The sequence below is a fragment of the Lithobates pipiens genome, unplaced genomic scaffold (genome assembly GCF_037356315.1).
Source record: "Lithobates pipiens isolate NorthernLeopardFrog02 unplaced genomic scaffold, aLitPip1_a1.2 Scaffold_22, whole genome shotgun sequence".
Classification (NCBI taxonomy): Eukaryota; Metazoa; Chordata; class Amphibia; order Anura; family Ranidae; genus Lithobates; species Lithobates pipiens.
The window spans coordinates 166,620,309-166,639,750 of NW_027507784.1; the positions used below are offsets into that span (position 1 = coordinate 166,620,309).

General features: G+C 40.7%; 1 protein-coding gene across 1 annotated transcript in view; it reads right to left on the reverse strand.

Annotated features, from left to right (window-relative positions):
- Window positions 1-19,442, reverse strand: part of LOC143924327 (neurobeachin-like protein 1) — a 305,361-nt gene that overhangs the window by 97,594 nt on the left and 188,325 nt on the right. The window contains exons 20-23 of the mRNA XM_077448578.1: window positions 19,257-19,425; window positions 17,658-17,791; window positions 5,821-5,980; window positions 5,272-5,374 (exon numbers count right to left, since the gene is read on the reverse strand). Coding sequence (XP_077304704.1) covers window positions 5,272-5,374; window positions 5,821-5,980; window positions 17,658-17,791; window positions 19,257-19,425 — 566 coding nt within the window. The remainder of the gene's footprint in view (window positions 1-5,271; window positions 5,375-5,820; window positions 5,981-17,657; window positions 17,792-19,256; window positions 19,426-19,442) is intronic.

A 19,442-nucleotide genomic window follows, 5' to 3' on the forward strand; every position in this document is an offset into this window, starting at 1 on the left:
TTTACCCTATTCACTAGGTTAAAGCCTAATACACATGGGCCAAATGTTGGGCGACAATAAAAAACATCCAACATGCGGCCTGTGTGGCAGCCGAGCCGACTGGCTGTTTGGAAAACCAACATGCTGAAAAACCAACAGCTGACCAGCTTCCAATCAGTGCTCTCGGCCAAAGTCGCCTCCCTGTCAGAACACAATAGAACAGCAGGGGAGAACGCTGCACTAACTTCGGATCGTTAGTATAACAGCTCCGAGCCAGCAGGTTGAACGAAAAAAAAAAATTGTGGTGTATACCATGCTTAAGGGTAAAATTTCCTTGCAAAATGAACAGTCAATTTGTCTTTAGTAACTCAGCCCTTCGTGTATACCCTTTTTGTTTGATGTGTAAATATTTTCATTTTTTCTTGCCCCTTGCTTTGTAATGAAGTTGGCTTTTATGAGAAATCACTGGTCATATTTTTCAATGGGTATTACATGTGCTGTCAGAGAGGCAAATACTTAGCTGTCTGGCTATCTCTGGTCTTAATACTTTCAGTCACTATGGACCCAAAATGTAGATATTTTGTTCCCCAAGGCTCTTAGTTATCAATTTTGCTTATGGCAAGGTGCTTTATAATGCTGAAAACGACATTGTTTGTCACCAAACTGTTCTTTTATGTTTGTGGTGGATGTTTTTGTATCCATTCTTTATTCATGGCTGAGTTCTTAGGCAAAATTGTAATTGAGCCAACTCTCTTGGCTGAGAAGCGACCCCACACATGAATGGTCTCAGGATGCTTTACTGTCGGCACGACACAGGACTGATGGTAACGCTCACCTTTTCTTCTCTGGACAAGGTTTTTTCCGGATGCCCCAAACAATCGGAAAGGGTATTCATCAGAGAAAATGACTTTACCCCAGTCCTCAGCAGTCCAATCCCTGTACCTTTTTCAGAATATCAGTATGACAAAACATCCCACACGCCGCTTGAGTGCTTTCATCATATACCGCTTCCTCCCAGCCTGAATATAGCTATCAGATATTCCAACTGCTAACAACCACAAAACAATACTCGTTTGGTTGCTGAACATGGTCTGATTTATTTGAGATGACACACAAATATATACAGCAGGCCGACAATACAAACTGTAACCAAAAACCCAATTAACATGAGCTAGTTATCGAATAATTTAACCAGAATAAGTGACTCAGAGATATGACCTTTCATGGTAGACTTGCCGTCTCCTCACTCACAACTTACAATACACATCAGTATAAACACATGCTTCAATAGTTTGCTAGGAGACAAAGGTGTGTTAACAAACATAATAAACTATTGGGTGAAAGACTCAGGCTTTCCAGATCTCATTAATCTGCATTCCTTTCATATATATCTGTCCATGAGTCCAGGCTGGCAGAGACCATCGTGGCCTCCTTAATAATGTCCTTTTGCATTACTTAACAGAGTATCTTCCTAAATGATTGTAGCTCCCTCAAATGCCAGTGCCCATAGTCGGTATGCAAGAGGCTAGCACACAGTCCCCTCCAAAAACCTCTGTCCTGGGTGAGTCTATCACAATCATTTTTTTCCCCAAAGTTTTCCTGGCGAGAAGTGGCTTCTCTGCTGCCCTTCTTGACACCAGGTCATCCTCCAAAATTCTTCGCCTCACTGTGCGTGCAGATGCACTCATACCTGCCTGCTGTCATTCCTGAGCAAGCTCTGCACTGGTGGTGCACCGATCCTGCAGCTGAATCAATGATCCTGGCTCTTGCTGGCCTTTCTTGGGTACCCCGATGTCTACTTCACAACAATTGAACGTCTCTTCTTGAAGCTATTTATGATCCGATAAATGGTTGATTTAGGTGCAGTCTTAGTAGCGGTAATATCCTTGTCCGTAAATCCCTTTTTGTAAACAGCAATGATGATTGCACATGTTTCCTTGCAGGTAATCGTGGTTAAAAGAGAAAGAACAATGATTTTAAGCACTACCCTCCTTTAAAGTTTTCAGTCTGTTATTCTAACTCAATCAGCATTACAGAGTGATTTCCAGCCTTGTGTTAACAAGAAAATCACTGACATGATATCAGCTGGTCCTTTTGTGGCAGGGCTGAAATGCAGTGGAATTTTTTTTTTGGGATTAAGTTAATTTTCATGGCAAAGAGGGACTTTGCAATTAGTTGCAATTCATCTGATCACTCTTCAAACATTCTGGAGTATATGCAAATTACCATCATAAAAACGGAGGAAGCAGACTTTGTGAAAATTTATAATGTGTCATTCTCAAAACACCCACAGGATACACACAGGATAAGCCAAACTCCCAGTCTGTCTAATGGTCTGCAATATTGTTTTTAAATATAGAGATGACTAGTATAGTTTAAGAAATTATATATTTTTCTGTGCCCATCATGTTACTATACTTTTTAGAGAATATATTTGTTCTTGCTTTGGCTTGTTCCACTCAGTATGCCTCCAGTTAAAATGTTTAATATATACAATAGGATGCATACCCTTTAAGCACAAGCTTCTGTAGGTGGGATATGGACTTGATGAAGTGGGTTTAACCTTGAAATTCTGAAGATATCCAGGGGCTACACCTTTCTGCGATCTAGTATCTGGTATTAGTAAGTTTGTTATATATTGCTTTATTTTATTTCACTATTACGTTGGTATTTATAGCACAATATATTCATTCTACCATATCTTAAAATACTTTGGTTAGCTGTTAGCTTCAAACATATGCTGTTTATCATGGTGCTGAGATCTTTGTGCTTTTGTAAAACCCTGTATAGTATAAATTTTTGCATGGCTCTATACTAACATTTTCATGCTAAAAATTGAATAATATAATATATGTGTATTAAACCACACATTTCCACTTAAAATTACCTCAGGCAGCTGGTACTACATAAAGATTCAATCTGCACTTTAAAATTTAGTCCACCAGATAAATGAGGAGAACCAAATCCAAGGATACTTGTTCACCATTACATATGTGTACTTAAATATAGAAAAAAAAATTACACAATGGACTGAATGGTGCATTAGGTCCCGTTCACACTGGGGCTCTAACTTTGGGAGATCATGTTGCATGACGTGTATAAATCAATGATTTCCTATGAGAGCCATCATAACTGGTCCTACACAAGTTGGTTGGTACTACTTTGAAAAAGGTTCCTGCACTACTTTGGTCTGAATCGGGCACAATTTCAGCCCATTAATTGAAGCCGCATAAAAGTCGGATCGTCTTAACTGATTCAACTGCGTCATGTCCCTCACAAGACCATACCAGACCCTTCGTTCTGGTATGGATTGTAAGTGGAACCCTCCACGCAAAAACATAAAGGTGTTGGGTCCCCCCAAAATCCAGGCCAGACCCTTATCCGAGCATGCAGCCTGGCAGGTCAGGAAAGGGGGAGCGCCCACCTCCCACCCAGACCACATACCCTCAACATGGGGGGGTGGGTGCTTTGGGGCAAGGGGGGCTCTGCACTCCCCCACCCCAAAGCACCTTGTTCCCATGTTGTGGGCAGGGAGCTTATAGGAATCTGGAAGCTTGGGGGCCCCCCAGATCCCTACCCTCCCATGTGAATGAGTTGAGGTACACTGTACCCCAACTCATTCACACAAAAAAAGTGTCAAAAACAAAAAAACAGTACACAGGTTTTTGACAAAGTCCTTTATTAAATATGTCCCATCAAAGCTCCAACATGTCTTCTTTCTCCAGTGAGCTCTTCTCCCTCCAGTTCGTATTGTGAGCAGAAGTCTTCCTCCGGTTCTTCTCACTGCGCTGAAGTCTTCTTCCTCTGTTTCTTCCTCCGGTTCTTCTCCTGACGCTGTCTCCTACTGTTGTGTTGGCTCCCGCTGTCTGCCATTTCTTATATAGGCATGGGGCGTGGCCATACAGTGACATCATCTGGAGATCACACCCCTTGTGATTTTACCGCCCGGGGCCCCGCTTAGGTGCTTCCGCCAAGCAAACCCTTCCACCAGACTGAGAGCTAATACCAGCCTTTTTACCCCAAACATTGTACACAGACATTGATGTTGAGTTAGAACCCAAAAGAATGACTGTTTATTTAACAGAAAAAGTAGGTCAGTCACCACATTAACAATAAAATCAAATATTTACCCAAAACATCACACAATGGTTAGATAATGAGCTAAAGCTGATGCAAGGCCAATCCCACCATAAGAACCTCCAAGAGTTAGATATAATTAGCCAACAGACAGAAACAATAGGTGACTCAATTAACAATGGGAATTCACACCTAGGAAACACACATTTATATAGCAGAATTAATTTACCACTGATCATTCAGTTCTTTATTTTTTTATTCAAAGATGCACAAATGACGACAATCAAAAGTAAACATCAAGTGGCTAGTGTGCCAAGAAACAATACAGTCAACAGGGTAATAACACTTAACGAAACAACCACAGTTCAACAGTACCTGCAAATTGGACTGGAAAAGGGCAGTCATGTGAATTCAATAAAGATTACAAAACATCTGTCAAGATGGAATCTAACAATGACTGAATATAATGAACGGCACAGTGACAATGTGCATCAATTTTTAAGCTTAAAAAAAAGATTATGAAAGAGAGGAGAGGGATGAATGGGGGATAGGAAGGAAAGGAAAAAGTAGTGGGAAGAGAAAAAAAAAGGGGAAAAAAAGGGGGGAGGGGGCAAATGGAGAGGATGGCCACACACCATTCAGTTCAAGATAGGCATAAATAAGATGGTTCATAAGTATTGAGAATATTCATAAGAGAAACTAAACTGATCCCAGTAAAACCATCTGCTCTTACGTTCTTCCAATGTGTCCCGGAAAGCAGAGGTCAGATGCTCCATGCTTTCTATGTGATTCAATCTGGCAAACCATTGGGCAAAAGTAGGAGGAGAGATTGTTGTTTCTACAAGGCTGGGATACATGCTCTAGCTGCGTTAAGTAAATGCTTAAGCAAAGATTTATGGTACTTTTTACAGGAAAGAGGGGTCAGGTTAAGAAGAACAATCAGATACTACTAAAGTCAGGATCTTTCCTGAGCCTGGACTGGCTGAGTGACATCAGCCGACGACAGGTTGAAGCCAAATGTCTGGTGACATCAACGTGTTACAGAATTGCAGAATTAACTGCACTCCTGTGATCCATAGAAGAAGCATAGCCAAAATATCTTTGAGTATACTTTTCCCCTTAAGAAGAAATGCTGTGTTGAACAGTTTCTTTAGTGGAGGGAATTTCGAATTACCGTTGTCCCACATGACAATAATACAACTATTTTATTCCTACCTGTAGTATATCCTGATTGTGTCAAGGAGAAACTGAACACCGTACTTTTTGCGGAAGAGTTTTCTGCTGTCTTTTATAATGGTGGACAAGTACTGTATGTGCCCTACAAAGAAAGAAAAGACATTGTTCAAAACGGATGATCTATTCAAATTACAATTTGCATGAATAATTATAAAGATGCTAGCTATTTGGTTTTTCTGAAATTTTTGGTGTTACATTATTGGCTGTGGTAAAACATCTAAAGTTCTTTTTAGGCAACTCAATTATTAAATGGGAACAAAATACAGATTTAGCAGAGTTGAGAGGGGTGTTTAGAACTTCGGACAATGGTTGTATTGTTACAAGTTCCAGTGACACAGCCTCTGCCATTTCTTGTACAGCATCATAAGGACAGGAAGTGAGGTCTCGCCAATGGTGTCAGACAACTAAAAACCCAAAATACATTTTTAATTCATTCCCATTCTATCCCAAACGAAACTGGACTGTACTGTAAACGAAAGGTCATTGCATGATATTGGACCTTAATATGTGACCATATTTGAAACTCACCAATTCGAAAGGGAAAATCTCCACGATTCCAGATACGGAAGTCAAAAAGAAGATACTGGTACATCTGCTGTAGCAGGGGGGTATTCTTTTCTACCGACACTTGCTCTATTAGTAACTGGACTGACATGAGCACATTCACATCCATTAGGTGCCCTGGTACCTGAGAAGACACATGAGGATAACTTAACTAATTTACAAAAAATAAATCTTACTTTTAAAGTAAACCAGTCACTGATCCTTTTATAGACAATATTAGTGCCACAAACCAAAATACTATTTAATACATTTTTAATATTCAAATCAAACTCATACAACCATCCATATATCCATGCTTTTGTCTGAGAAAAAAAGACCAGAGCATTTCTGGCAGTGGCCATCTTAAGTAAAGGCAGATGATTCATGTTGCATTTACTTCTTGGAATCCATCTGCCCCTTGTTCCACTTCACGTTCTTGACACAGAAGCAGTAAAGGAAAGTAAAAAGTTCTGTTGGAAGGCAACATGGCTTAATGTCTTTTATTTCTGGAGTTGTACCGCCTGGTTGATAAAGCCATTTGGCCCATGTTGGAAATTGCCTCTTAGAATGCCAGTACAGCAAGTTTACCCAGCAGGGTGTTTGAAACAAGAAGTCATAAATGGGAATTAATATCCTAACAGCATGTTCCCGTATAGGCCTCTTGATGTGAGGTATGGGGGTAGAGGAACACCAGATAAGACCTCCTGGGGAGGTTACACCAACATCAAAGGCCAGCTGTTACTGAAGAATGACCTGGGTCAAATAGCGGTGATTCACGAACGAATGCTGCCCCTAGTGGAGACTACAGCATGCTTCCTGGAGGATGGGCAGAAGAAGAATATACTTCCTATTCATTAAGAAGGACTGCCTCTTATGGATTTTTGATTGGACAGAGGGCTTTACAGGGTGTTTGTGTGGGTGGTGTCTGAGTGAGCTTTAAAAGTAGTGGCCAGCTAGAGTTATTTCCTCTTTTCCAGTGAGCTCAGTCAAGATAGCATCTCTAGGATGACCTTACATTATTATATATGTTCTTTTGTTTTATATGCTCTGTAATATTCTGTTAGTGTTTTATGTTAGCGTTTCTACTTTCTTTATAATAAATTAGATCCTTGCTTATATAAGCAGTGTGTTTATTTTATAGCTAGCATTGTTGTTTTACTATCACCATAAACTTTATCAGAGCTTTCATAGACTAGCTAACTATAGGAATAGACACAAGTTAATACACATTTATAATAAATAGAAGGAATCCATAACCGTTGAAGCCGACATCCTTGTACCACTTCACCATGGCTTGCATACAACTGCTTTAAGTTGTGTCAAGTCGCCTTAAAGTAGTGCAGGAACCTGTTTCTACGTCGGAGTGACCGATTAGAATGATTCCACTGCCATTAATGGGGTGCGACTTGTCATGTGACTTTGATGCATGACAAGTCGCAGCAGTGTGAACCAGGGCTTATAGTCCAAAGCATGCATAATTATTTTGTACCAAACAGGTGCTAAATGATCAACAAGAGAACACGTAGGTTAAAAAAAACAAATCATTAACCACTTAAGCCCCGGACTATTTTGCTGGCCAAAGACCAAAGCGCTTTTTGCGATTCGGCACTGTGTCGCTTTAACTGACAATTGCACAGTCATGCGACATGTCGCCCAAACTAAATTGGCGTTTTTTCCCCTCACAAATAGAGCTTTCTGTTGGTGATATTTGATCACCTCTGCGGTTTTTATTTTTTGCACTATAAACAAAAAAATAGTGTCAATTTTGAAAAAAAAAACATTATTTTTTGCTTTTTGCTATAATAAATATCCCCCAAAAATATATAAAAAACATTTTTTTACACATATTTTGGTAAAAATAAAAATCTCAATACGCGTTTATTGATTGGTTTGCGCAAAAGTTATAGAGTCTACAAAACATGGGATAGTTTTATGACATTTTTATTAATATATTTGTTTTTTTAATAGTAATGGTGGCGATCAGCGATTTTTATTGTGACTGCGACATTATGGTGGACACTAGAAAAAGCAAAAAGGGCGACTTATGGACTTTATGGTGGACATGTCGGACAATTTTGGGACCATTCACATTTATACAGCAATCAGTGCAATTAAAATTGCATGGATTACTGTGTAAATGTGACTGGCAGTGAAGGGGTTAACACTAGGTGGCGCTGTAGGGGTTAAGTGTGTCCTAGAGATGTGTTCTAACTGTAGGGGGGATGGGCTAGCTGTGACACATCATTGATCATAGCTCCCGACAACAGGGAGCAGAGATCAGTGACACTGTGGCAGGCAGAACAGGGAGATGCTGGTTTACATTAGCATCTCCCCGTTCTTCCTCTCCGTGAGACGATCACGCGTATCCCTGCAGATATCGAGTCCGCGGAACCAGAGATCCTACTCACGGAGCACCCAGCGGGCGCGCACGCAATGGCAGAAAATTCAAAGGGACATACAGGTACGCCCATTTGCCCAGCCGTGCCATTCTGCAGAAGTACATCGGCGTGCGCCAGTCGGGAACTGGTTAAAGTGTATATCTAGGAAAACTTTTTTTTCATAGAGTGGGGAAAGTGTGTCCCCACTGGGGAGATTTGCCCCTTTAACCGAGACCATTGTTGCAGAGGAAGGAAGGAGAAATCCAAAATGTTTGCGTTATCCCCAGAATAAGAGACAATGGGATATCTGCCAATGGGGATGCATTTTCTGGGGGCAATTGTCTAAGTCAGGAAGTAAGAAAGCCTAAAAATGAAAAAGAATGCAGCCATCACATTGAAGAATTTGTAAACTGTAAAATAATAAATTTTTGGTTTTGGGTTTAATACCATTTTAAACCATGTTTTATTTGTTTTTGACTTGGAAATTGCCCTGTTCTTGCAGTGCCCAAGGCTGATAATGTAAATGAGCCCTAACAAATCTGGGTAAAGATATCACTGAAGAAAATTCTATGTAAAAAATCTTACACAATGGCAAGACTGAACATGGTAATGAGACACAGGATTGTCTTGTATTAATATTGCGAAAAAGAGAATTGAAAGGGAGTCAGTGGTCAGTCAAGCAAACCTAGTGTGGCAGATGAAAGACTTATCATACTGACTTCCATTTACAACTGGAAGGTATCCTGAGGAACAGACTTGTGGAACCCAAATACACTCATCTACAGTCTGGAGAAGTCTTCTCAGAATTACTTGTGGTCAAAGAGCCACATCCCTTCTATGGAAACAATGCCAAGCAATAGCCTATGTATCAAGGAAAAGACCCACGCTTAGAAAAATGCCAGAGGGTGCTTTGGGCTGATGTCCCAATTTAAGAAATGTTTCTGTAACTTAAAGCAGATTGTTTCCCAAAGGAACAGAGCAATATAAAGATGATTTTCTTGCAGGTTTTGGGCTGTAATTTTGCACATGGATTGGGGAATGTGGTCAGAATTATTGGTCTCCACAGTGCTGAAAAGTGCAGTCAGATACGTGTCCATAATGCATCCCTAAAGTGTCTGATGAGTCCCAAATTAATTTTGCAGCAGGACAATGACCCCCAAACATACAGCCAATGTTGTAAAGTACTGATGAAGATGGGTTGGTCACCACAAAGCCCTGATCTCAACATCTTTGAGTCTGTCTGGGATTACATACAGACAGAGGAAAATGAGAATCCAAAGAAGCTCTGTAGTTCTCCCAGATGGCTACAATAGCCATGTTGATCTGTTGAGTTCCTTAAAAGAAAAAAAAATCTGTGTGCATGTATATCTAGAAGAATTGATGCTGTTTTAAAGACAAAGAGTGGATGCACCAAATACTGATTTAATATAGATTTTATTTTCCCATTATTTTCATTCTGCAGCATTTCTCCACAAGTTCCGACCACTTTTGCACAGCACTGTATACTGTTCAAGGCAATGTGTAGGCACAATTAACATTTCTAAATCTTCCTGAAATTATAGACAATCGTCCCTTTTATAATTCAAGTCAGCTTTAGGCCCCTTTCACACTTGTATGACTTGTTCTGTGAATTGAGACTGCAAAGTCGCATGACAAGTCGTTCCCCATGATTTCCAATGACAACCATTCATATTAGTACGACTTCAAAGTAGTCCCTGCACTACTTTGGTCCGACTTTGATGTGAGTTACACAGGAATTCCCTGAAATCGCGGCAAAAATTGTGCGACTCTGAAGTTGCGGGAGTGTGAAAGGGACCTTAATGAGATCTCATACATAGATTGACACAGTTGACCACCTGCTCCTCTTCAGCAAATTACGCTCCCTTGGCCTCTGCGATTCTACTTTATCCTGGTTTTCCTCCTACCTATCTCAGCGCACTTTTAGTGTCACTTACAACTCCATCTCCTCTGCTCCCTTTCCTCTTTCTGTTGGGGTACCCCAAGGTTCTGTCCTTGGGCCCCTCCTATTCTCGCTCTATACCTCTTCCCTGGGCCAGTTGATAAACTCCCATGGTTTCCAATACCACCTCTATGCCAACGACACCCAGATCTATCTCTCCACTCCTCAACTAACCCCCTCAATCTCCTCACAGATCTCCAACTTACTGAATGACATATCAGTATGGATGTCACACCACTTCCTCAAACTCAATCTTTCTAAAACTGAGCTTGTTATATTTCCTCCTTCACGATCCCCCCCCCCCCCATGACTTCACCATTAATATCAACACAGCCATTGGTCCCTCCACACATGCCAGGGTCCTGGGTGTAATCCTCGACTCTGACCTCTCCTTCAGCCCCCATATCCAATCACTGGCTAAATCCTGCCACCTTCATCTCCGCAACATCTCCAGAATTCGACCCTTCCTGACTAATGACACCACAAAGCAACTCGTTCACTCCTTGATTATTTCCCGCCTTGACTACTGCAACTCTCTCCTTAATGGCCTACCCTTAAGCAGGCTATCCCCCCTTCAGTCTATTATGAATGCTGCTGCTAGACTAATACACCTCACTAATCGTTCCGTGACTGCTGCCCCTCTCTGCCAATCGCTTCACTGGCTTCCCCTACACCACCGTGTAAAATTCAAAATGCTAACCATAACATACAAAGCCATCCACAACATCGCCCCCATCTACATCACCAACCTCATCTGCAGATATCGTCCAAATCATCCCCTCCTCCTCCCAGGACCTTCTGCTTTCTAGCTCCCTTGTTACCTCCTCTCATGCTCGCCTTCGCCTTCCAGAGCCTCTCCCATCCTCTGGAACTCCCAGCCCCAGTCTGTCCGATCAGCCCCTACCCTGTCCACCTTTAGGAGTTCCCTGAAAACTCATTTATTCAGGGAAGCCTATCCCACACCAACCTAACTGTCCCAGAGCCACCCCCATCAAATCATTCTCTGCAGCTATTACCTTTTGTACCACCACCCTCTCCCTTTAGAATGTAAGCTCTACAAGCAGGGCCCTCCTGTACCTTTTGTATTGTACTGTAATTGTGTTGTCCCCCCTATACATTGTAAAGCACTGCATAAACTGTTGGCGCTATATAAATCGTGAATAATAATAATAATAATATTCTCAGAAAAGTCTCAGGTTCTGAGATAATGCAGTGTAGCTGATAGAAGAAGGTATTGCAGGACCACAGTGGGAAGCATGACTAGTGCTCTCTAAGCACAATTATATGAGGGAACATGAAACGGTATGGAAGTATAAATCAAAGGGGATCTACACAAAGGAATAATATATTTTTGACCAGTAAAATAGTAAAAGGGTTTACTTAAAACCTGTGTCTTTTTGAACAGTGAAACTTTCTTTCATTCTCCTTATGAAGGCATTTAAGAAAATAAGTGACATATATCCTGTCATTTTTAGGATAAATTCAACCACCAATAATCCATTATACTATACTGATATATACAATTACATATTATTCATTTACAATAGTCAGTTAGAGATCCCACACAGCTTATTATACAAGTGCAGAAAAACATTTGGCAGGAAAATTACTTTTTGCTTACTTACCTACTACAGGAGTCATGGGTTTACTCGATCATTCAATGCGTGTGCCATTAAAGTGGTTGTAAACCCTTACATATACTCAGTGAAGTGACTGGCTTTAGGTGGTACACAGGGATGAAAAATCTCCCTACACAAGATGTACATGCAATACAGTTGTCTTTCCCCTATATCCATTCAAAGCGCAGAATTTACTCTGGATATTTCAGCTCTGAAAAGCAGGTGGCGGGGAGCTGAAGTGTCATCAGTGAACAGAGCTGATTGGAGGAAAGGGACACACCTCCTTTCAGAAAGCAAACAAAGAACAGAGTTTAGGCTGTCAATATGCTGGAGCTCCCTCCCTTGTCACCATTTTTCTCTTGGTGTCAGGAAAACTTGTCAGAAGTGATTCATGCTGATAGTAGAAGACTGGGGCAGCAGACAGAAATTACTCTTAGTGCTCTGGATTGAGACAAGTACACACTAGAGGGATATGCTTTGTTCATATGTCATGTCTGAGGTTTACAACCACTTTAAGGCTTTTTGATTTTAGAACATAATCACCTCAAACAGACTTTTTGATGAAATCCACACATTTCATGCTTTTAAAAATAAGTTTTCAGGATTACAGCAGCTAAAAGAGAAGTTTTTTTTTTTTTTGTAGAATCATACTTACCTAGATTAACCACTTAATAACCGCCCTATAGCCGAATGACGGCTTCAGGGCGGTTTCTTAACTGTGGGAGGCCGTCATATGACGTCCTCCCAGAATTCCGCTGTCGCGCGCCCCCTGGGGCGCGCACTCGAGAGCATCCGTGACCGCCGGGTCCACAGGACCCGGCGCATCACGGATCACGGTAAACGGCCGCTCGTCGCAGCCGTTTACCACGTGATCGCTCCGTCAAATGACGGAGTGATCACTTGTAAACAAACCGGCGTCATGTTATGACGCCGGTTCCTCCCCCCCCCCCCTCTCTGTACCGATCGGAACAGGGGAGGGGGAAGAGATCGGTGTCAGCAGCGATGTGGGCTGCATCTGCAGTGCCCACATCGCTGCTCACCGAAAATGACCCCTCAATTCCCTGCAAATACCCTGCCATTACTCTGCAATACCCTGCATTACCCTGCATTACCCTGCATTACCCTGCAATACCCTGCAATACCCTGCATTACCCTGCAATACCCTGCAATACCCTGCAATAGTCTGCAATAGTCTGCAATAGTCTGCAATAGTCTGCATTACCCTTCCATTACTCTGCAATACCCTGCATTACCCTGCATTACCCTGCATTACCCTGCATTACCCTGCATTACCCTGCAATACCCTGCAATACCCTGCAATACCCTGCATTACCCTGCAATACCCTGCAATACTCTGCAATACCCTGCAACGCTCTGCAACACCCGCCAATACCCTGCAACACTCTGCAACGCTCTGCAACACTCTGCAATGCTCTGCAACACCCACCAATACCCTGCAACACTCTGCAATGCTCTGAAACACCTGCCAATACCGTGCAACACTCTGCAATGCTCTGCAACACCCTCCAATATCCTGCAATGCTCTGCAACGCAATACTCTGCAACGCCATACTCTGAGATACCCAGCCATACTCTGATATACCCAGCCATACCCAGCCATAGTCGGTGATACCCTGCAATACCCAGCCATAGACACCCCCCCCCCTCCCGCCGCCCTCCGGTGCTTCTACCAACTCGCCAATACTATCAAATCCAGAATCTTTTTTTTTTTTTTTCAGGCTTCCCAGCTTAGAGGTGAGATGCGGGGTCTTATTGACCCCACATCTCACTGTAAAGAGGACCTGTCATGCCATATTCCTATTACAAGGGATGTTTACATTCCTTGTAATAGGAATAAAAGCGATCAAAAATTTTATTTTTGGAGAAAAAAATGTCAAACTAAAATAAATAAAGTAAAATGAACAATAAATTTTTTTTTTTTTTTTAAAGCGCCCCTGTCCCCATGTGCTCGCATGCAGAAGCGAACGCATACGTAAGTCCCGCCCACATATGAAAACGGTGTTCAAACCACACATGTGAGGTATCGCTGCATACGTTGGAGCGAGAGCAATAATTCTAGCCCTAGACCTCCTCTGTAACTCAAAACATATAACCAGTAAAAAAAAAATTAAATCGTCGCCTATGGGGATTTTTAAGTAGCGACGTTTGGCGCCATTCCACGAGCCTGTGCAATTTTGAAGAGTGACATGTTAGGTATCGATTTACTCGGTGTAACTTCATCTTTCACATTATGCAAAAATTGGGCTAACTTTACTGTGTTTTTTTAAGCACAAAAAAAAGCATTCGAAAAATTGCTGCGCAAATACCGTGCGAGATAAAAAGTTGCAACGACCACCATTGTATTCTCCAGGGTGTTTGCTAAAAAAACATATATAATGTTTTGGGATTCGATGTAATTTTCTAGCAAATAAATGATGATTTTTACATGTAGGAGAGAAATGTCAGAATTGTCCTGGGTGCTCCAGAACGCCTGATGGCGCTCCCTGCATGTTGGGCCTCTGTATGTGGCCGCACTGTGTAAAAGTCTCACACATGTGGTATCGCCGTACACGGGAGTAATAGCAGAATGTGTTTTGGGGTGTCATTTGTGGTATGCATATGCTGTGTGAGAAATAAACTGATAATATGACAATTTTGTGAAAAAAAAAAAAAAAAGTAAAAAAAATCTTGATTTTGCAAAGAATTGTGGGAAAAAATGACAACTTCAAAAAACTCATCATGCCTCTTACTAAATACCTTGGAATGTCTTCTTTCCAAAAAAGGGGTCATTTGGGGGGTATTTGTAATTTTATGACATGTTAGGGTCTCAAGAATTGAAATAGGCCGTCAGTACTTCAGGTGTGATCAATTTTCAGATATTGGCACCACAGCTTGTGGACTCTAACTTTCACAAAGACCAAATAATATCCACCAATTTGTACTTATTTTTACCAAAGATATGTAGTGGTATAAATTTTGGCCAAAATTTATGAAGAAAAAATTACTAATCTGCTAAATTTTATAACAGAAATGAAGAAAAATTCATTTTTTTTACAGAATTTTCTGTATTTTTTCTTTTATAGCACAAAAAATAAAAAACCCAGCGGTGATTAAATACCACCAAAAGAAAGCTCCATTTGTGTGAAAAAAAGGACAAAAATTTCATATAGGTCCAGTGTTGCATGACTGAGTAATTGTCATTCAAAATGTGAGAGCACCGAAAGCTGAAAATTGGTCTGGTTATTAAGGATGTTTAAGTGCCCAGTGGTCAAGTGGTTAAAGCTGCTTTGGTCCAATGCTGCATCCATCCCCTGCCAGCTCTAAGACTGAGAACCGAGCGATCAAACTCTACTGCTTGCTTGGTTCTCAGGGCTCTCTAGGCAAAAAGCTGGCGACGGTCAGTCACCAGCTCTCTGCCCTGCACCCTTTGGCTGCACAAGCTTTGGCTGTACGTCTCCTTTCATAATCCTATTATACCTATACAGTATATACAAATCCAGAGGTACACTCCCACTTCCCCACACAATCTGAAGTAGGATTAAATAATCCCCCCACCTTCCTCTGCCTAAATATTAAGCTTCAACTGCTACCAGGTTTACGATTGGAAATCTGTTTTTATGATTATTCTTGTCATTTTCTAAACTTTTTGCCAAAAAGTATACCTTATGGTCATTATGTTTTTCTTTTCATTCTTGGAACATATACCTCCAAGAACATGGCACTGACATGGGAATGAGGTCTGCACTTAGTTGTAGATCTATGTATATTTGTGTGTAGATCCACTCTTCTTCATACTGCCATATTCTCAAACTCTTATTGATTGTCCTGAACACTGCAGCCATTCAGATGGCTTCTACTATTACCAGCTCTGCCCCCTAAGCTTGATTGAAATAACTGGCACACAGTTCCCAGGTTCCCATAGCATACTCATGCTTAGCAGAGATTTTCATAAAGTGGTTCTCTGCCAATAATGAGGAAGATCCACATCCACATCAAATAAACAATAGACACAGTTAAAACAATTACAGTGGAAGTCTCCCATTATAACATTTGATATCCTTAATGGATAAGTTCACCTAAAGAAAAAAAACGCACATCAGCTAAGGCAGAGATTCAGGAATCCCACACCTTATTAGAAAACCTAGGGTGTCCCTAATCTCGTATGTCATGTTATATAAAGCAAGACTGGTATTGATCAACTGTATCCACACAGTTAAGGTTGAACAGTACGGAGTCGTCCATCTCAGATACATTGCTTTTAGAAAAAATAAAAAAATAAAACATTTTCACTAGTGAGTGGACAAGCACAGGTCCTCCAGAAGTCCTAAGCAAATTTTAAGACTATAAATGTTAGGAAAGGCATAGGAATTTGCAATGCATTCTGTGATTTGGTGCCAGAATTCACAAAATATATTTACAATACCATATTGTATGAAGAAAGTCAGCTACTGTATCTCTTACAGCAGGTATTTGGTGATTAAAAGCCTAGTGCATACAATCTAAATGGGGTATACTATATTTGATGAAAAAGCTTGAGTTAATCTACATTTGGTAGATACATGAGGACATGTCTGCCAATCCTCTTCCTTCAGCATTTCCAGTATTAGTATCTGGTTTTTGGGTTGCTATGGATGACTACCAAATTACAGCCGCATCTGCCATCTATTTTCTTTTTTCATTTCTGGCTTTCTGTAACATGGACCTGATGAGATTTTTATTTGATAAATGTGCACACAGACATACAGCACATTTATTTAATCAACATGATGTGCACCATAGGTAACCCAGCTTCACTTATCTAGGGAGAACAATAATCTCCTTTTAAAGCAATCCAACCTAATCAACAGACTTTTTTGGCCAAGATCCACCGGCCAGGGATATCTGCTGATGACACTCAAAGATATCGGAGTCTATGGGGGATCCAGCAAAAAATGGACAGGATGTGTACCTTCACTTTGCACTTTCCATAAAGGAAAAAATAGGCACATTAAAACTTTTCCAAAGCCTAAATAGGCCAGGAAAATATTAAAGAAATACTCCTAGTGAATGACATTGAACAAATGGAAGAACCGGCTTCTGCTCTTCAGGATAAATCTGCAGAACAGACTTGATGGTTTTACTGCGATCACTTATACTTCTCTGATGAATTCCTCCAATATGCATAAGCTGCGCCACTCACCGGTTATACTGCCCAATTGGAGATGGTAATTTCTGCTCCCCGGGGGTGATTCCCCTTTTTCCCTTCCAGTTTTCTTCCCCTTCCTTCCTCATTCTTTCCTTTCTCTCCTCCCTCCTAAAGAGGTTGTATACTCTCCTGTATACTTAGTACCTATAGGTAAGCCTAGAATAAGGCTTACCTGCAGGTACTGTAAATATCTCCTAAACGTGTGCCATTTAGGAGATATTTACTGTAAATGCTTGTGCCATTTAGGAGATATTTACTATAAACCTATGTGCCATTTCTTCTGGATCGTATGCCGTGACCGGCGGCTCCTGTGCCCATGCATGCGAGGGACGTCACACAACTCCGGCAGTTACACTGTCAAAGATGACGGGCGAAGATGGATGTGGTCAGCAGCGGGGACGACACAGGCTTTGTTTGCAGGTAAGTGTCACATAATGTGCTAGTATGTGATGCGTCAGCACACAAGTTGATTTGCTCCTTATACTGCTTTTTCTCATAATCCATTAATCTTCTGCACAGAGACTGCAACAGGCTGATGATGCCTGGTCATTGTCAGATCCGTACACTGCTTGTATTTAAAAAATGTATTTATTGACATATTAATGATCACAGAGCTGAATTATTGAGTCTTTTATAGCTGCCTAGAATTCAGCTTTTAATAGTACACAGCTCAGTGTTACCTTCTGTAGCAAAGCCCCCAGTGTAGCTACTCCATGGGAATGAATAAGATTATCCTGGTTGATTGGATGTCTCTGAATAAAGTGTTTGAGCATCAAAATGAAAGTAGCAACAATATTCTTCTCCAGACGGGCCTCTGTAAAGTTAAAAACAGTGCATGAAACAAAAAACTGCATAAAGTGACCAGGTATCATCCTATTTAGTGAGGCCACAATACCAATTACACAGGTTTCATCATTAACTTTCATCATTAACTTCATAATTAGTTCTTCTTTTTTGATAAAACACAAACATTTGCAGATTACTGCTAGCGGCTATAACCACCGGCAGTAATCGTATGTAAAAAATCCAACAGGCTGGCTTACCCAAGTCGACTGATGGATCGACTTGGGTACAATCAGCCTGCCCATAGATTGATCAAATCTTGGCCAGTCCCTGCTCTACCGGCTGAATTTCAATCCATGTATCTCATTATACATACCTTTTTTTCTTATTTATTTTTATAAATGGTCACATAATCTCTGTTCTCCTCTGCATAAAGGGCTTAGAGAGTTGGGGGTGGAGAAGCAACACTGCCCTGATCTTCCCAGCAAATGGCTGTGGAGTGGGGCATGTCAGCAGAAGTCTTGTCCATCGGAGGACAGGAAGGCTGTTCCCCCAGCACAGCGAGAAAACTGACCACACTGGGAAGGATATGCTTCTATGCCTAGTGTGATCAGTTTGAAATAAGAAAGTAGGGGTACTTTGTTGGGGTAACATAATCTTTAAGTTATGGAAATGGGAAGAACATGCAACAAATATAAACTAGGTGTTATCACAATATGGTTGCAAAAATAGATATACATATCTCATTCTAGAGTTGTACCTCTTTCAAAGGTCAAATACACCATCACAGTATACAAATGTAATCCTAGGACTTTCTATGATTCTATTAAAGTACTGGCATCATCAGCTTATTTTTTTATTTGCTAAGTAAAAACAATAAACTTCTGGAACTTCATACAATCAACAGTGAAGTGGAGTACATCATTTATTTTATCCAATACATGATATTTCAGAGAATATAATTAGAACATTGCATTCAGCAGTGAACACATAACTAATGTTAATCAATCCTTTTACAGGGCAAGTTGAAACTTTGAAAGCCCGAAATCAGGTGACTTCTCTATTAGAGCCTACAAGGAAATGGCTGGAATATGCAGTACGTTGGCTCAGAGCAAGCATAGTCTGTAATGGGGCATGTCTATGAAATGGGGAGAGTGAAGGGGGCAAGTCAATTTAATCCAACTTGTTTTAAAATCAGAGTTGTACTTTTAAATGTACTTTAGGAAACTGTAAATGTATAGTTTAGGGCAAAGTGCAAACTGTGGCAAAGTTTAGTCTCCTAAACTGACTTAAGGGGATTAAAGTAAATCTAGATAGATTGTGTGCAGTTGCCAAGAATAGTAACCAGTGATGAGGTTATTGCTGTGCTTTACTGAAATAAACCTGATAAATTGTATATATATATATATATATATATATATATATATATATATATATATATATATACACATACATACACACACACATACACACACACACTATCTGTGTATTTATACCTGAAGCTTTTGTAGAAGACAGAACTACAAAATCTCCTTCTGTTGGGGTTATTAGTTCTGGGGGCAGCATGACAGGCTCTGATTTTTCACAGGCTGATTCATTTAATAAGCTGATCTGTTCCAACAGTGGAAATAATATATTTAGTCCACCAACGCAGTTAATCATGTCCTAAAAAAGAAATAAAA